The following is a 19,090-nucleotide window of genomic DNA, read 5'->3' as shown; positions in this document are numbered from 1 at the left end:
CAGCTTAACATAAGTGGATCATATTTGGCAATAATTTGCATTATACTGTATATTTAAAATAATTTCAACCAGTAACCCAGTTATTTTTCGAACTTTGCTAAAGCCTACTGTATTTCAATGAGCAAAAGAAATTCTAGCTAATAACTGCTTCATCCGTAAAAAATACTTAAGAGATCGTAATAAATACTTAGAGATCGTAATAAATACTTAGAGATCATGACCGCATACAATAATAGTGACGGTTTAAGCGATAATCAAAATAACATTATGTTAGAACCCATTAAAACCGATTTGTTTAGAAGGAAAAGCTAAGAATGGATTTCCCCATGCCTTGTACCAGTGGAATAGATGTTTTTGACATGAATACTGTAGCATCTCTGACAATGCTGTTTTTACCAAAGAAATACAAATTCTTGTTTCTTCATAATTTATATGTTCTCAACTTTCTAAGAATTATATTATAGGCATTAGAACACCCATACATAACCTGCAAGCCAATTTAAACGGCTCCTCTCTCTCTCTCACTCTTCTTCCTCTCATCCTCTCATCCCACCCTTCTATCCTCTTTTTCTCTCCTTGCCTCTCCTCTCCTCGCCTATCCTCTCCTCTCATCTGTCTCTCCTCTCCATTCATCTAAAGACGCCTCTGTTGTGGCAGATAGCACTTACCCCAGAATCCACTGAGCCCTTTTTCACCCTCCCCTCACAGCGTGCTGCTCACCTACCTGACTAATGCCGAGCCCCGTCTCTTTTGAACATTTTACTGTAACCAACATGAATGTGGAAATCCCTGCTGAGGGTGTTTAAATATTAAGACTCCTCTTCCGCTAGTTCTTGATCACACAAATGTGTAGATGGAGACTTACACTGGGAGTACATATATTCAGTCAGAGTCGGTTGCCTAAGTAGTCCTGTCATGTAAAGACTGCCAACATGAAACCCCAGAAATGGATTCAAAATGAGCATAGGACGCTGTGGAAATAACGATGCATTATCTCCGCTCTCTGCATGGGCAATTGAGTACACAACAGCCTGCTGGTTTTTAATGAACTATTTCTAGTTGCCGTGCTTGTCTGCTTCTTTTCCTTCTCATACAATCTTGCACCAATCTAGATTTTAACATGCGCAAAGGAAACGCTTAGCTTTTTTTTCTGATTAGGCAGCTAAAATGTTATCGTATTTGGCGTACGGCATCAGGGAAAATCAATAGAATGTCATTATAACTGCTAACGACTCTGTCATTTTAAGCAGCAGCTGGGGCTTAACTAGCCAACCCTGGGCTGCACACTGAAGGGAAATATATATGTGAGTAGGTACAGAACAAAGAAGTGCCCAGACTGTCCAAATATTTTAAGGAAATTTATTATTTTGTCTACGTTTATCATAAAAAAAGAAGAGAATGCATCAGCAAAGTGGGCAAGAATAGGCTTTGTTTTAACCAACTAGATCAGCTCTGAAAAACTTCTGATCGTCAAGCTAGCTTATGTTTTCCTCTGAAAACTAGATGCCTGCTGAGTTGTATTTTTCTCACCTACATCAGATTAGAAAATAACTGATATGATTGGTTTACAGAGATCACAATTGGGCCGTCCGTGTCAATATAGCCAACGATGTGTCACAGGTTGGAGTAAAAGGTGCCCCCATACCAATTGAACCTGTTTTCCCAAATGGTATGTTGCCATATAATCCTGTTTGATATTTTAAAACATTGATACTGTGATGTGATTGATTTAATGTAGGGATACGTTTTTAAGAAACATGCTTGCATAAGTAGTCATAGAGCCATCTGTCACTGCACTAGGAGCTTTAGGTCTTTGGTGAGAATGTACCAGCTTTGCACACAGTGTGAGACTGATTTTGGCCTATTCTTCTTGTTCCAGTTTCTTCAGCGTGGTTGGATGACGCTTATGGACCGCGGTTTTCAAACAGTGCCACAGGTTCTCAATGGAATTGAGATTACGACTTTGCCTGGGCCACTGTGGGACAATCACCATTTTGTTCTGGAGCCACGCAATTATTGGTTTGACATTGTGATTGGGATCATTAAGCTGCTGAAAGGTGAATTTCCTCCAGAGCTTGAAAGGAATTCGGCAGAGAGTAGAAGGTTCTCTTGCAGTATTTCTCTCCATTCATGCTTCCTTCAATTTTAACAAGATGCCCAGTCCCAGCAGTTAAGAAGCATCCCCACAGCATGATGCTGCCACCGCCATACTTCATTGTAGGGATGGTGTGTGTTGAGGCATGAGCAGGATTAGATTTGCTCCACACATTACACTTTAGGTTTTGGCCAGAAACTCTATCTTGGTGTCATCCCACCAGAAACCTTCCACATCACAGGTGGGCCACTTCCATACCATTAGATGGTACTTTTTGAGTAACAGCTTCTTTCTTGCCCCCAAAATACAGGCCAGTGTACCATACATATTACATGTATACAGCCATTATGGAGCTCCTAATAAACTAACCAAGGAAACATATTATTCCATTTGCATATTAAACTAACATGAGTATAAATAAAACGATTGGGCTACAATGCATTCTTTATAAAGTTTGTGCGAACAGCATCCAGATAAAACTACACGTTTGCGGCATGCCAAAGAACATGACTTCACGCCTCGTGCCTCCAGTTCAATGTAAGACTGCAGCTTCAGGCCTTCTCGCACAGGCAGCTTGGAAACCTAGATAACCCTTGGAACAGTGTTGCACATCGACAGATTAGCGATTTACAGAGCAAAGGTTAATATTGCTCATAACAAATTGTTAATCACAGTATTTTTGCTCACAACATTTTCTGTCTTGTGGTGGAGGCAATGATTTTGCGGTGGGGAAGCGTCAGGGTGAAATTAAAGCAGCGAAATCACTGATGTGAAGTGGTCCGACTCCGATATGTGATTAGCTGAAATAAAAGATCTCAGAAATGTTGCATACACACATTTCACTCTTTCAGGGTTTGATCAAGCCTGTCTGGATGGCCCTATCGGGAGTTGGTAGCTTAATATTCCAGCTCTTCCACTGAGGCAGACAAACTAAATCAAACCCCTCTAAAAACGAAAATATAATTTAACCCATGTATTCTCCAGTCCACTTCTCCCCATCCTGATCTCCTCTATGTGGTTTTTCACATGCCAGATAGCCTACTTTTGTATGACTGGCCATGAGGATCTCTTTACGCAAAGGCCTGGAAGAAACGGTGAGTTGAGCTGCATCCAAACAGCTAGATCAATAAAATATCGATGTCCCTCCAGAAGACGTAGTCATGATCCTCTCTGATTGGATCAAAGGGGGAAGGTGGGTTTCTGCTTTGCTCATGGCAGACCTGGTTTCAAATACTATTCGAAAATTGTTGAAATACTGTGCGCTGTTGGATTGAGTGTGTTTGGCATTTCAGAAAGGTGGGGTTTGCAGTTCTGGGCCAGGTAATCTCAATCAAGATCAGAAAGGATTTGAAAGAAGGATTTCAAGTAGGAGGATTTTTAGAACATAAATGAACATTTATCAGAGTACCTCTTTGATTTTTTTCTCCATTGATCACAGATGGAGTTCATGTCATGATAGATGATTAATTTGTCTTATTGAGTTGGCAGCCTAGCTATGTGTAATTGGATCTGATAGTCCTCCTGTGACAAATTTAGCACATCCCTTAGACTAGAAGCTCCGTTTTATACAATATTCCTCTAAAAAACTGAAAAGTAGGACAAACACAAAACGATAATACATTTGGATCATTTGAATTGTGGGAAAAGACGAGCAGCTATGTCGGTGAACAGGGCCTCAAAACCAGACAATCTGAGGTTTTACGAGATTGGACCAAATCTGCACATCAGAAAAAAGAAATGGACTGACGGACGAGAACACCATCGTAGTCCTTACCTTGGCCATGGACGGGGGCTGGGAAATGGACCGCCAAAACCATGAAGACTAGTGGACACCACATCCTAACTGAGGGTCCTACAATCAGCATCAGTCCTGTTGCGTCCACCGCTGAGCTGGAGGAGAGGAGGACATTAAGGGACTATTCAGAGGCGCCTCGCTGTCATTATCACTGACTTTGGAAAACACTACCGAGAGCTTTGGAGTTCTTCATTTGCATGTGTGCACCTGTAGAAATAATGATATGTTATCAGGGCGACGCGATAGGAAGAGAGGAGAGAGGCACGGACCGAGGGGCAGATGGGAGAGAGAGAAAGAGAGGGAGGAAGGGGAGAGAGGAGAGAAAGAAAGAAAGATGGAGAGAGAGAGACCATGACCAAGCTGGTTTAGGGCAGAGAGAGGAGAGAGAGGAAATAGAGGTGAGAGAGAGACCGTAGCAAAGCTGGTTTAGAGAGAGAGAGACCATGACATATAACAAGCTTTGAGTTCTGGCTACATGTCTTTGTCCATCTGGTGGGCCAGGCTCTATTGTGGCAGGAAGAAGGGAGGGACTGAGAATGGAACAGAGAACAGTAGAGAACGTTGTAACATTTTGATGAACAGGCCCCTGGAGAACATTTCCTGAGTACAATTGTTCACATTGAGGAGGAGAGGAGCTCTACTATTGTATGTCAATCATCATTAGAAGCTTTGAATAGACGGACAGAATAGTAGCAGCAGAACATGAATGGAGGAAGCTAATTCGCCACTGACACGTGGTGCAATTTTAGGACAGTAGGGAAACACGTTCGTGGTTATTTTTATATCTGTTAACACTGTAAGTGTTGGTGTTTTCATGAAACTCAAAACAGCCTGAATGAGGAAAAACGATTTCCGGCCAACATCCTCAGATACATGTGATGGAATGTGCGTAAGTGCTTCAATATCTTGGTATATGTGTAATTAAACATTCATTTGGCATTGGAATTATATTATGACTTCATTAAAGACATTTAATTTACACTTTAAACAATTACACTTTAAAAACAATTAAACAACAGAAGCTCATGAAATGCTTTTGAATACAGTTATATTAAATTATTATTCAATATAACAACACAACTCCAGGGAGATATCCCAAACTTATCCCTCGAGATAGTAAGTCTTGCTGTCTCAAATCCGCTGTCGTGTTCGTGCTGTATCTGGCCAATTATGCATCAAAATATTAAGGATGCTACGGGAATCAGCGCATTCAATTTGAAGCAACTCCGGAAATTGGGGATGAAGTTTTAATCCCTAAACGCAACCAGATCAAAAGAATACCAAGCAATCTAATACATACACCTACACATAAAGATAGACAGAGAGAATGCGCGTTTAGTCATGCGAGCGGTTCATCTTAACCGGAACATTGGTCGTTTCTGTAACTTTAAATTCGTCAAGTGCACGGTAATATTAATTAGTAATACAACCACATGTTAAGTATTCATTTAAAAGCTCGCTTCTACTACATCTGACTGGACTTTTTTAGGAACACACAACACTATTAGAATGTCTTTCTCCGGTTGTGTACCTCTCACATTCAATTTCCTTACACCAACGACCGTGATAGAGTACCTTCTTCAAAAGTTAATTTTGAACTTGTTCACCACACTAAAGGAAACTGATGAGATTACGCATGGTTCTGGTTAACTCCACAACCTTCAATTCGGTTAACGATTTGGTAATCCATGTGGAGAAACTGTGCCCAAATATAACCATGGATCAAGTCAACATTTACAAATGATGAAATGTGAGACAGATTTTTTTTTTTACTCATAAGAAAATATGTGCATTCTAAATATAAAAATTTCTGAATAAATTAAAACCATACCTCACCAATAATCAAATCTTCCAAACCCCTATTCCCGGTTAATCCTCCGAATCCCCAAGAGTGTTAACGTCTCTCTGGTACTGCTTCACACTCTGTCCGGCTCCAAATTCCGTCAGTCCAGACTAAAACTGAGGGTGGGTGTTTATTGCGTCCTTATTCACCCATCCCTTCGGCTGTTCATCCCCCTCTCCTTCCCTCGTTCCTTCCAACGCTTCTTTCACCTCATTTCATCCTGAGGACTGAAGGAAGAGGGAGAGGAAAAAATGCGACCAATTGCTGCTGCGCAGAAGGACCCCGCGGAACCAAACCCAGAGGCACGACTGGACTTGTCAAGGAAACGACCTGTAACGGAATTTAGGATATAGCACTGGGGGAATTGTCTTTTAGCTGTATCGGTTCGTTTTCGTAGCCTTTATCCGAGATCGAACGGGTTGGAACTGTGGATGCAGAGAGCAGGTGCTTGGTCAAAGCCGGGTACGCACCTACTGCAATAAGCTTTCTGTGAGCATACTGAACACAAATCTACATCCAAGAGTGACTGTATAATGTTTGACAATTGGATGTAGAGTAAGATGTCCCTAAATGACTGTGTACTTGCCCGTTAGAATTAACAGGCTTGAGTTCGACACTTTTTTGGGACGGAGGAATTTGAAACGTGGGGGAGAACTGAATTGTGTCGCATTGTATAGGCTACATTCTACACCAGGTGTATACCTTAAGGAATTCAAGCCCCTCCTCCTCACCCCACCACCCCCCTAACCCCCTCACCACCACCACCACCAGCACCACACACCCACATCCACCATCCCATCCGTCTTCCAGACACGGTCCCAAATTCATGTGGCGCACTTGTTAGCACACTGGTCTAACGTAGCACAGTAAAAAGACAATTCTGTGTCTTTTGGACGAAGTCTGTGAACAGTTGTGGTAGTCGGTGTCTGTTTTTGCTCCTTCTGACACCTCTCCTCTCCCGGTCGCTCGGTGAAAGGGAAACCAGATGCTACCACAGACCACGTGGTTCTGGTCACATCATCTGTCTTTGGTTGGGGATGGGAGCGTCCGTGATCAATCGACTATTGGAGAATCAGTTGGTTTCAACGCAGTCACACCACAATGAAATGCGGCTGAATATTTGGAATGTGTGTGCGTGTGTTTTGTTTGGAGGGGTGGGGTTAAGAGGTCTATGTGTGTCTGTGTTGGTGTGTATGTGTTGTGCGTGTGCGTGCCTGCGTGTTGGAGAAAGATAGTTTTTACAATATACAAATTATTAGACCCACGTTTTCTAAATTTCACGTTAGATTTTATGATGGTACAAGACCAGTAATCACAAACAGGTATAGTTTATTCTGATCTGGAGTGTATGAGGTTTCACAGAATCTATAACTTTTAACTTGGCCTGTTGTACAAGGGGTGTCGTAAATTTTCCAATTCTCTAGAAACATCACGTTTCTAGAGGAGAGATTCAGGTAGGTCCTCTCTGTTTGCTGAACCTGTCCAAGGGAAATGTTAGTTATCTTCAAAAACGGAACGTCTGGCGTAAACAATATACATAGTAACCCAAGCCTATTTTACGTTATAGGATAAAATGGGGTAATATTTTTTTTTGTTGAAAATGTTACATTATTTTAATTAGTATGCATACATGTGTTAAAATGGGCCCACGTCTTGCATACTTTCGAATAGTACTTTAAACACATGATTGGAAATAACATTATACTCTTAATATACAATTATATACATTACATATTTGAAATTATTTTGGCGTTTATTCAAAGTGTACTACAATGTTTTTTCCAATCATGCCTTGTTTGCCCTCAACATATTCAGTAAAAGTAGGCAGTTAGCAGACTTATACTGGTTTTATGGTTCTATGAACCACAACCTAAAATTATCAGTCTAAATTTAACAAGAAAGAAGTCTAGCCCAAGATGAAAGTTGATCATTGTTTTTGTCTATCTACGAGGAGGTCGTCCAAACACCATTTTGCCCCTCCAGGGTGTTAAAAATGCAATGAATAGCCTTCAGTAACACAAAATAATAAAAAACAATTTGGTCATGTGTCTAAAGATTATTTGTTTTCGCAATTTTGAGAGAAGACGAGAGGAGAGAAGACAAGAGGAGAGTAGATGAGGGAAACTGTGAAACCCTACAGCCCTCAAACTCAACTCCAGACCTCAAAGCCAGTTTCACAAAAAAATAAAAATTCAACTCCCTAATTAGGGACTTATTTAGACCTGGGACACCAGGTGGGAGCAATTAATGATGAGGTCGAACAGAAAACCAGAAGGCTCCGGTCCTTGTAGGGCATAATCCTTCACTGGGACGGATAGCAAGGCAACTTTATTACCCTGCAAGATAAGCAACTGCCACTTTCCTAAATAACACATTTTATTAAATAATAAAAGATATGTAGCAAACATTTTTCTTTATACATTCTACATTGAGACTATGGTGGAACTCCTACCATGTCTTCAATGTTAGGTGTCAAAGGGTATTGTGAAGAACGATTTATACTTAATCACAAAATCATATGAACAACACACTCAAAAACCTATCACAAAAGGGTCTTCAAATGGTTATTTGAAAATACCCTTTTAAAGAGTTTTTGGAAGAACTTACAGGGTTCCCATGCAGTTTATGTGTGAAGAAACCTTAAAGGACCCCAGAATCTTTCCTTTTTAGAGTGTAGTTTGTTACTGTTAAGCATGACCATTCACACTTGCACAATAATGTTCAAACATACTTTTTTTGTGTCAGCAATTAGACATTGATCTTTGGGGCCTTATTCCCCCATGTAATGTGGTTTGAAAATAATGGATGTGAACTTTTACCTTTAGTCTGAAGAACCCAATTTCATTTGTTCTTGCTAGGCATTAATAATGTGTACACATTTAAGTTTGTGTGTCTCTCTGTGTGTGACATTTACAACATAACAACAACTACCAAACCACTTAGTCATCATTGTTCCAAACTTTGAAAAGTAGCCTCCATCTCTCTCTCTCGCTCGCTCCTATTTTCTCCTCCTCGCTCACTTTCTGCATCTTAATCTAAGAGCTCAGGTTCTCCGTTCCATTTAGTTCCAAGCGGGCCGTGAGTGACAGCTCCTCTGGGGACTCCTGGGACGAATGACAGAGCTGCACTGCGTCTTAACCGCCTCCTGAACAGAATCAAATACTGGATGAATTAATGCATTAGTGTCTCAGGCTTGCGTCCTCAATGGCACCCTATTTACATTATCTTCCACACTGTGCACTTTTTTTGACCAGTCCGTGTGAAGGAGGGTGTCATTTGGGACATAGCCTAAGAGTTGATCCGGAGTTCAGTGAGACTCAACCATATGGCTGTCTCTATGCAGTCTGTCGTATAGAAATGCAGATTCAACAGTATGTTTGTAACCATGGGATGCAAGTTCATATTCAAACTGCTTCATCAAAGCCTTGGGAGAAACGTCCAGTATGTTGTAATAAAAAATCATAATGAAATGATAAAAATTGGACGTCAGTTGTGATTTGTGTGGGAAATATGGGACAATGACAAAGGAACACATACACACAGACAGACAGACACTCGCACACACTCTCACACACAGATATGCACAAACACACACACACACATACACACATTGGACAACAACACACACACTGCCTTCTTGTCCTCATTAGACATCTTTCTGTTTTAATGTCAGATTATGAAACCACAGCGCGTCTCACCAGAAGGATTACATATTAGAGATGCTCATACTGGTTGCCACATGGTTAAATCACAATACATGTACATCCTCTTACTAAAGCTTTTCCCAAGGATATATAACCAGCATCTATCCCTAGACTATATATACCCTATAACAACCCCCAGGCTATATCTACCACTAGATGTACCATTTGTAAAGAAAACATGATTGAGCAGGCAAAATACGTCTTTTATTTCTTATGGGATTCACATTCAACTGTAGGTCACAACAGAATGGGACCACCATAAAACAAAACATGGCAACAAAGAAAAAAATTAACTGACCCCTGTTCAAAAGTCTGCATACCCTTAGTTCTTAATACTGTGTATTACCCCCTTTAGCATCAATGACAGATTGCAGTTTTTTGTAATAGTTGTCTATGAGGCCCCAAATTCATGCAGGTGGTATAGCTGCTCATTCCTCTTGGGAAAAAGCCTCCAGGTCATGAAAAGTCTTTGGTCGTCTTGCATGAACGGCACATTTGAGATCTCCCCAGAGTGGCTCGATGACATTACGGTCAGGAGACTGTGATGGCCCCTCCAGAACCGTCTCCTTTTTCTGCTGTAATCACAGAAGAGTTCATTTGGCCTTGTACTTAGGGTCATTGTCGTGCTGGAAAGTCCAAGAGCGTCCCATGTGCAGCTTTTCGTGCAGAAGAACGCAAATTGTCTGCCAGTATTTCTGATAACATGCTGCATTCATCTTGCCTCAATTTTCACAAGATTCCCTGAGGCTTATGGTTATGAATGTAAAGCTATATTTTTGTCTTCAAATTACAGTGTGCCAGAAGCTGTGAGGCATGTCAAGGTGTTGTCGGGCATATTGCAACCAGGCTTTTTTGTGACATTGGCGGAGTAAAGGCTTCTTTCTGGCAACTCGACCACACAGCTCATTTTTGTTCAAGTATCGTTGTATTGTGGTCATTGAAACAACCACACTGTCTTTTTCCAGAGCAGCCTGTATTTTTCCTGAAGTTACCTGTGGGTTTTCCTTTGTAACAATTCTTCTGGCAGTTTTGGCTGAAATCTTTCTTGGTCTACCTGACCTTGGCTTGGTATGAAGAGATGCCCGATTTTCCACTTCTTAGTAAGTGATTTAATAATACTGACTGGCATTTGCAAGGCTTTGGATATATTTTTATATCCTTTTCCATCTTTATAAAGTTCCATTACCTTGTTACGCAGGTCTTTTGACAGTTATTTTCTGCTCCCCATGGTTCAGTATCTAGCCTGCTCAGTGCTTCCACGTGAGAGCTGACAAACTCATTGACTATTTATACACAGACACTAATTGCAATTTAAAAAGCCACAGGGTTTGGAAATTAACCTTTAATTGCCATTTTCACCTGTGTGTGTTACATTGTGTGTCTGTAACGAGGCCAAACATTCAAAGGTATGCAAACTTTTGATCAGGGCCATTTGGGTGATTTCTGTTGTCATTATGATTTAAAAAGGAGCCATGTTTGATAATAGTTTTTTGCATGATCAGTCTTATTTTAAAAATCAATGCCAAAATTTCACCATTTCTGCCAGGGTATGCAAACTTATGAGCACCACTGTATATTTACCCCTACACTATACCCACCCCTACACTATATCTTCACTTTAACTACCCCCAGGCTATATCGACTGTATTGATCTCTGTACTTTGGCAAAGTATGGAAGATGGTCACTTCAGTTCAATCAGCTGGAACATCTGTTTCTAGTGTTGCAATGTCTAGTGCAGCATGTCCTCAATGTGTCCCAAATGATGTCTTTTCCCTAGGGGTTCCAGGGCAAACGAGGTGCACAGTTTAAAGAACAGGGTGCCGTTTGGGACGCACCCCTGGGTTTCTGGAACTGCCCGCTCTCTCACACACTCTTACTACCAAATGACAAGCCCGGCAAAGCCGGTTAATAATGAGAGATTGTAGCTTAATCAGTGGGTCTAGTCACTCCGGGCACTTAGCTACAAAATGCAGCCCTGACATTTGTCCTCCATCTTGTAATTAGCTGGCTGGACCTTGGCTCAAGTGTCACGGTCAGGGCTTCTCTGAGTGAACCTGCTCGAAGACACATACCGAATACAACGTGTGTGCGTTGTGTGTGTGTGTGTGTGTGAGGGGGGGAGGGGGTGGGGGGTTGTGAATGCTTCTCTTTGTTTAGAATGGAAAACATGGAGAGAAACAGTAATTGTCCATCAGTTATGCTCAGGTTGTTGTGCGGGGAAGGGGTGTGGGCGGAGGCAGCCGGGCTGACGCCCAAAGGAACACAGGAAGTCCTCTGTAGTTGATCCTCTCAGTGGCTTTGAGAAGTGGTTTGAGGAGCAGGTGAATGGGTTTCAACAGGAAGACTTGTTGGTATTGAATGCAGCTGTGTGTGTGTGTTTGTGTATAGATACTGGCATTGTTGCAAAAGTCCCTAGCTCCTAGCTCTTATCTCCTTGCCCCTAGGCACTGTAGATCTGAAGATCTGAAAGAACTGGATGTCGAAGCATTACACTCACATTGGCTAAGTGGAATATTTTCTGTGCTGTTTATTACTCTCAAATTCCTTCAGGTCACAAGTAGATTGATAACAGGGGGCCAAGCGATGGTAAGGGATGAGTCTGGTTGGGGTAATTTTTGGGACAAAGTTTCCCAGGTCTGACACAGGGGTCATGGACATGAAAGGAGTTGATTGGGGTCATTTCTTCCACAGGTTTAACACACTAATCTTTGACCTCAGACCTCTGGTCTATAGGCTTAACACTGTTTGAGAGTCCTAAATTAGACCCTATTCCTCAGGTCAGGGGTCGGCAGTAACATTCAGCCGCTGGACTGGTTCCTTTCAAGGCGATGGTCAGGGAGATTGAAAATGTATTCATGACCACAAATTATAGAAATAACAAGGATTTCCGACCTTTCTTACAGTGAAACCTGATCACATGATCTCTCAGTCTATTCATTGAAATATGTGGAAAGGGATTTCCTACATTGAATACATTACAACTGGTATTTGCTTTCTCTTTTCACAAAACAGAAAACAGTATGTTGTTTTCATGGCTTAACACTTGCTTCTTTGTTTTCTGTCCGTGGTCAGTAGCTACGTTTCACTCCGGTCAGAACGTCTGAAAACATAATCAGAAATGTCTGCCAACTTCCTCTGTATAACAATTATTGGTTTAATTATTGATGTCAGATTAAACATCACCTTATGAATATTAAATTAATTTATAATCCATATTTTCAGAGAATTATTTTTCTCAAAAGCTATTTTGGGATCCATGATGAATATTTATCAGTACCAACTGTTAGTGTTAATTTGCTGCTGGGTTATAATTCTTATTTCTTTAGGCCTCCGTTCTTTAGCTAACACCTGCTACGACGACAAGAAAACACGCAGCGTTTGCAAAGGTAGGTATCTATGCTATATTATTCGTTAAATCTGATAGGATTAATAAAAAGACCAATAACTAGGAAAAAAGGATCTATTATCTTTTGTAGTTTTCCTTCTATCGTTGCCCTGTCATTCTATTTCCTGAGTCCCCTATCTCGCTGTTAACATCCTTTACTGCCTCATGAACAATATTTTCAAATTTCCTGTCTGGAGCGTTTAAAAAAATCTGACGCTTCTCTCATGTTATAGACGCTCCCCTACAGAAATTGTTTTACCTGGATCGGATCTCATCAGTCAGCTGTCACTCACAGGAGGGGTGGAGCAGTGATGCTGACAGGGGGTTGTCCTGGGCCCAGGCTTAGGGGTGCATTGGGTTGGCTAAAATATAATTATTAATTAGTCAGTCAATGTAAGTATTCAGTACTATGGAGAAAGTTACACAGTTATTAAACAGAAGAATTGCATTGATGAAGGGATTCATGTTCTTTCTCTTTGCTGTTTTTTTGCAGTTTTTTATGATTCAACTTTTTAATGTAAAAATGGTTTGTTCTACCAACAGCCAATCAGTGATACTGGAACACCAGCTCCACCACAACTTTCTTAAAGCTGTAGTAAATATGATTTCTTCAGTAGAAAATAAGTAAGTTCAGTGCCAGTGAAATGTCAATGTATAATTTTGGCGCATGCCGCTACTTCCTAGCCTGTTCGGTTCCAGCAATCCCTATCCAGCCAATCGCCTTCTGCGAGGCGGGCTTTCCTCCTTGGCTTATTTTGTAAATGTGCATTTTATCTGGATGATATATAAATACGCCATAGGTAGAGAATTTCGCTTAACAATAATGGCATAGAAACTATAAACTCATCTCTTGTCTACTACAGCATACACTACGAAAATGAGAAAAGAAGCGAAAGAAGTCTTAGACCAACTCTCTTGCTGGCTAACAGGAACCCTAAGCTAACCTCAACAAGGCTGAGAACCTCAAACTCTTAGTGCTTTTTTTGAAACAGGTGATTGCATGTTTCATATTATCATTCGGCACGTGATTCTCTATCGGGCATTGGAGCGGAACCGCTTTCCGACCGGTGAGTAATTGCAAAATGCTGTAATTGTTTTTTTTACTGAAAAAATCCTAGTTGTTCAAATTTAACCAACGTAACATAATTTGTCGAACTACAGTAGCTATCTGGCTAAAACATTGCCACCATGAACCCAAAACTAGGAGCACAGAAATGGAATGACTTATCTAAAAGAGAAATATGTGTAGCAGTTAAGTAATGGCTGATTGTGACTGAGTTGGTTATAAATTCAAAAGATAATTTTGTTACATAATAAATTACCTGTGTTGAAAACACAATGGCCTAGTTGAATTGAAACCTTAAAAAAGAAAGCGTTTATGACCTGTTTTTTTTGACAGCAATATCATTACTATTTTTTGGCCTGTGGTTTGGGTCCTAAAGGTTCAATTCTGTCCTGGGCTCTTGGATTCCTGTCAGCATCCTTGGGTGGAGGACTTGGTTTTGTTACGCAGCAAAGATAATTTAGTCCTATAATTATATGTGACATTAAGCAGAGGCCTTTATCCAAATCAACTCACTGTCACGCATGCGTAGGTACACGCATGCGTAGGTACACGCATGCGTAGGTACACGCATGCGTAGGTACACGCATGCGTAGGTACACGCATGCGTAGGTACACGCATGCGTGACATTTCCCATGTGGGTGTGCCAGCGGGAATGGACTGTACATCCCTTGGCATTGTCGGCTTCTCTGGGAGGTTGAGGTAGATGTCTGCAGATGGAGCAGGGATCATATGAAACTTCTTTGCCACAGTGTCTACCAGGGTACAGTCCGTTCCCCTGGGTTTTACTCCTCTAATACTAACATTTATCACGGCCCTAAACCTAACACCTGTCACTTTCCAAATATTTACACCCATTAGCTGTCTTAATATTAACACCTGTCACTGTCCAAATACTAACATCTTTCTGCGAGGTTGGAGATGGTCAGACGTAGCCCAGTGGCAGGTCTGGAATTTTACACCTGGGACAAACGGAACCTTATTTCTTGCACATGGGGCCCAATCGTTCCTGGTCAAACAGTTCACTATGGAAAACATAGAGCACCATTTAGAATGCACTTTGGCAAGCACGCACTTCTGTAAACCTGTCCCTGTTCACATGACATGGGTTTGGAGGGAGTCAGGTTTAGAGAAAATGACAATGACCAATGTTGACCAAGCATTCGACCAAGTATTATAGAACACTGCCCCCTTTTGGTGATACAGGGAAATCTTGCATTTCTAACTATTGCCACTGAAATTGCCAACAGCAGAGGGCATTGCTGGCACATTAAAGAGATGGCTTGGGATTTTGGACCTTCATCTACTTCCCCAGGGTTGGATGAACTTGTAGGTACTATTTTTCCATGCAGTATTTGGGTGTTTATAGACAAGACAAGACTAACTACTTTACATCTGACTTAGGGGAACTTGAGGGATTCCGCCACAATGAACGCAACCCATCCCTTCACAAAGCGAGGATCAGTAATGTGGATTTGAGAATAATTATGGTTTTAGTTTGAGACTATGCACTACCTTCTAACAGATGGGTACATGTTTAGTTAGTAACAGGAAGTGAGCACACGCTATGCAGACACAAGTGGACATGTATTTTGAACCAAATCAGTATGTTTATTAAACACGCATGAACTCTACATTTGACATGAATTTCTTCAGCCGGATTGCAAAATACAGATATGGTCCCACGTATTCTCTACGTGAGCTCATTTTTTCTATTCTCGTAGTCCTGACATTCGTTCATTCAGAGAATATGTTTTAAATGTAGTGAGGGTCTGATACAATGTATTATATAATATCCCACTCAAGGATCACCATGGGACAGTAGAATCTGTATTGTTACTCTGCGCAACAACCAATAACAGTTTGATTTACAGAGCCTTTTTAATGAGCTGGTAAAATAATACGAAAAAAAACCCTGAATGTCATTAACTCATGACTTTTTGTGAAACCCCCTAGGAAGTTGCGTGGGAAATGCAGGGGCCAGATTGACCTGCCTACAATCCATGACCTCAACTGACCTTGAGAAATGCACTAGTTTAGGCCAGAGCTCAGAAGGATGTAGTCTGGTGCAATTTGGATGGCAGACCGTTTGAATAAAGAAGTCACTGATTGTCAAGCGATAAGATGGTCAGTCCATTAAATAGGCACCACACGGTTATTGTATAACAGATAAACTCTTTATGGATAAAAATAAAGGTGGATAAAAATATAAGATGAGCACCAACTGTGGAGAAGGCTAGCAGCAAAATGAAAATATTTAAGGCAAATGTTTCAAGCTTCTAGTTGTATGTCTTATATAACATGACAGACTGCCATCCGATAGTGGCTTGGCTGAGATCGTAGCTGTTTCAGGTCAATCTTAAGGCTCCACCTAATGGCAGGCATGATATAAGTGTTATCAAGAGACATTTGAAAGGCTGACATCTGCTAAAAATTCGATATAACACTTTATAAAAGGATGCTTAAGTGTTGTCCAAAAACTGCTAAAAAATATCGAGTCGTTCACAACCAAGTACCTTTTGACTAAACAATTCAAAACAGGGTATAAATGGTTTAAGAAATCTCCAGCACTACGTTATGCTACGTAACCGTTCATTGAGTCCTTGATGTCTAAGTGTTCTTAGATCAACGCAGTGAAATTGTATTAGTTACTGACTGAGACAGAGCTCTGGATTGTAGAAGCAAGTACTATGTACACAGTTTTCTTAAATCATGCTTTACACAAATCGGAGAACATTGAAACAGAGATGAAAAACTCCCTTTTGTTTTTGTTTTCCAAGTAGAGAAAGAAACAGATGATCTGAGGATTTACATAAATGTTGGGGAAAAAAATGCCAATGCATAGCAAAAAAGACACAGTAACATAATTAATGTATACATGTCATACAGCTTTTCTTTTTTTAAGGATCTTATATGATACAACAAATCTAAGCTACTTCATCTAATCAGGAAGTTATATCATAATAGGACTGATTATAACACACAAGTCCTACCAACAAATGATGTAGAGGCTGTAAAAATCATTCCGTTAATAACTGCTGTCATAGATCTGTTTTTGTCCAGCGATCATAGTTATATCCACTACTGTAGATGTACATTTATCTACCATCAATTCTTTTTTGTTGTATAGTATCTGATGGAATATGTAATGGGCTTATTATTCTCGATAACTTTAGATCACAGGAGGATACAGTACATTAACAATGTCAATGTTGTTCTGACATTTTAAGGAGCAGGACTATGGTGGCAATACAGTAACATTAACAGACAGCTAATGGTGCCAACATGTAAGTGTTAGGACACAGACTTCAATGCCAGGCTCATAGTCATGATCCAGACTAGCTAGCTAGTAGTAAAAAAAACAGTCATAACCATGTTATAACAAGTGACTTATTACTATCATTACACATTACAAATGTCAGAACCCCCCCCAAATATTTCCATCATTTTGCAATGATATCCCGGACACAGAGTAAGCCAGGCCGTGGACAAAAAAAACAACCCCCATTCTCACCACAGATTCTACATCGATCTTGTTTTACATCGATCTTGTCCAACACTCGGCCAAACCAATGTTTGGGAAACAGGTCTTGTATTTAAGCAATGGCTGGTTGGCAGTTAGTTTTGTGTGGCACAGGCTTATGTCAACATACAGTGTCACACCCTTTATGTCATGCTTATAACCACAACGTTCAGACCCACAGACAGGGTTATGGAATATTCAGAATACGCAGTGTCCACACTGACTGGCTAGCGGCCACCTGGTTGTGTTGTCAGTGTGTGATTTCCCTTTTGGTTCACTGTAACGCACTTCAGATGGAGAATCTCCAACAGACATTGCTTTTTAATCCAGTATGTGGCTGAGTCTGTGTCCGGGCAGCCTTTCTGCTTGATGAGACTTGCGATGAGTGTTTGATACAATTCTACAGTATGAACATTCTGGTGTCAGGCAGAGCTCTGGGTTAGTTTGGCGTTGGTACATTTTAGTTTTTGTGATTTAGCAGCCGCTCTTAAACAGGGTGGTGTACTGTAGAGACGCACCATAGTTGTACACAACAGATTTGAAACCTTGGTCTGCTCGGGGATTCGAACTGGCAACCCTTCGCCCCACTTTGTAACCACTAAGCTGGTGGTTTGAATTGAAATCCAGTGAACAAAGTGTAAACAGGACCCTCTCTAATGTTTCACACTCCGGTAGGTTACGACTGCGGTGACCTTCTCCCTCAGGCCTATCATCAACAGATCGCCCCCCCACAGGCGGAGAGACGGGGGGGGCAGTGTCTCCGGTTACTGAATCCCTGGCTTCACATCTGTACTACCAACATCTATAGAGACCCGGAACCCGGGGAACAAAGACAAAGCACAGGGGCCACACAATGATCCCTCTCTGGTGCCTTAACGTCAACAAGAGACTGCAGATGTGAGACGGGAGGACAGTGACAGATGTGAGACGGGAGGACAGTGACAGATGTGAGACAGGAGGACAGTGACAGATGTGAGACAGGGGGGACAGTGACAGGTGTGAGACGGGAGGACAGTGACAGATGTGAGACGGGAGGACAGTGACACGATGTGTGTATCTGACAGAGCGGCGCTAATGTCCCTCTCTCCACTCAGTTCCATTGGAGCCCACCAGAGGGCGTCAGTTTCCACGAGGAGAGACGGGCTGGCGACAGGCAGAGAGAAACATCTAAGGTTTTCGGTTTCCTAAAGATAGCTTTATCTCCGTGGAGCCTTCAGGGTCTGCTGTGCTGAGCCCCGCTGCCCTGACACCTGATAGGCTGCCTCCTCAGTAATCTGCCTCCTCCATGACTTCCATGACGACGGTCCTGGGCCCGGTCAGGATGAGGTTGCTCACGGTCCTGTAGTCCAGAGGAAGAACGTTGAGCCCGTTGACGGAAACGACAAACTGACAAACCTAGGAGAGAAGACGGACAGCGGAAAAGAGGGTTACGTTTACCCCGAGACGAACTGGCAGGGGGAAGGCGACGAGGAGAGGACAGTTGATCAGTGTGGCATTCAAATCCTCACAGCATCAGTTCAATCTCATTTCCGTTCTGTGAGGAGGTTTACACTCTCTGAATTCACCACCACCAACCGTGACTGACACGTCCACCACAAACTCAGTCAAATGTTGAACTCGTTTCATTGTTTGAAAAGTTATGTGAATATATGTTTTAGAAATACTTTTAAAATCTTGTGA

At 41.5% G+C, this 19,090-nt stretch overlaps 2 protein-coding genes across 7 annotated transcripts in view; both read right to left on the bottom strand.

The window, feature by feature from the left end:
• The window catches only part of col14a1a (collagen, type XIV, alpha 1a), a 123,232-nt gene extending 116,843 nt beyond the window's left edge, over positions 1 to 6,389 (bottom strand). For 3 of the 6 annotated variants that reach the window (XM_020054965.3, XM_020054967.3, XM_020054969.3), the window contains exons 1-2: positions 5,727 to 6,386; positions 3,870 to 3,985 (exon numbers count right to left, since the gene is read on the bottom strand). In XM_020054965.3, the coding sequence (XP_019910524.3) occupies positions 3,870 to 3,960 (91 nt within the window). In that variant the 5' untranslated portion in view covers positions 3,961 to 3,985; positions 5,727 to 6,386. Of the gene's footprint in view, positions 1 to 3,869; positions 3,986 to 5,721 lie in introns of all 6 variants that reach the window. The other 3 variants (XM_020054968.3, XM_013137931.4, XM_020054966.3) reach the window with 3 other exon arrangements.
• Positions 6,390 to 16,782: 10,393 nt separating this feature from the next.
• Positions 16,783 to 19,090, bottom strand: part of deptor (DEP domain containing MTOR-interacting protein) — a 30,627-nt gene continuing 28,319 nt past the window's right edge. Inside the window, exon 10 of the mRNA XM_010880427.4 lies at positions 16,783 to 18,805. Coding sequence (XP_010878729.2) covers positions 18,677 to 18,805 — 129 coding nt within the window. The 3' untranslated portion in view covers positions 16,783 to 18,676. The remainder of the gene's footprint in view (positions 18,806 to 19,090) is intronic.

This window comes from Esox lucius, chromosome 16, assembly GCF_011004845.1.
Source record: "Esox lucius isolate fEsoLuc1 chromosome 16, fEsoLuc1.pri, whole genome shotgun sequence".
NCBI lineage: Eukaryota > Metazoa > Chordata > Actinopteri > Esociformes > Esocidae > Esox > Esox lucius.
The sequence above is the reverse complement of the archived record's forward strand: the minus strand, read 5'-3'. Positions and strand labels throughout refer to the sequence as shown.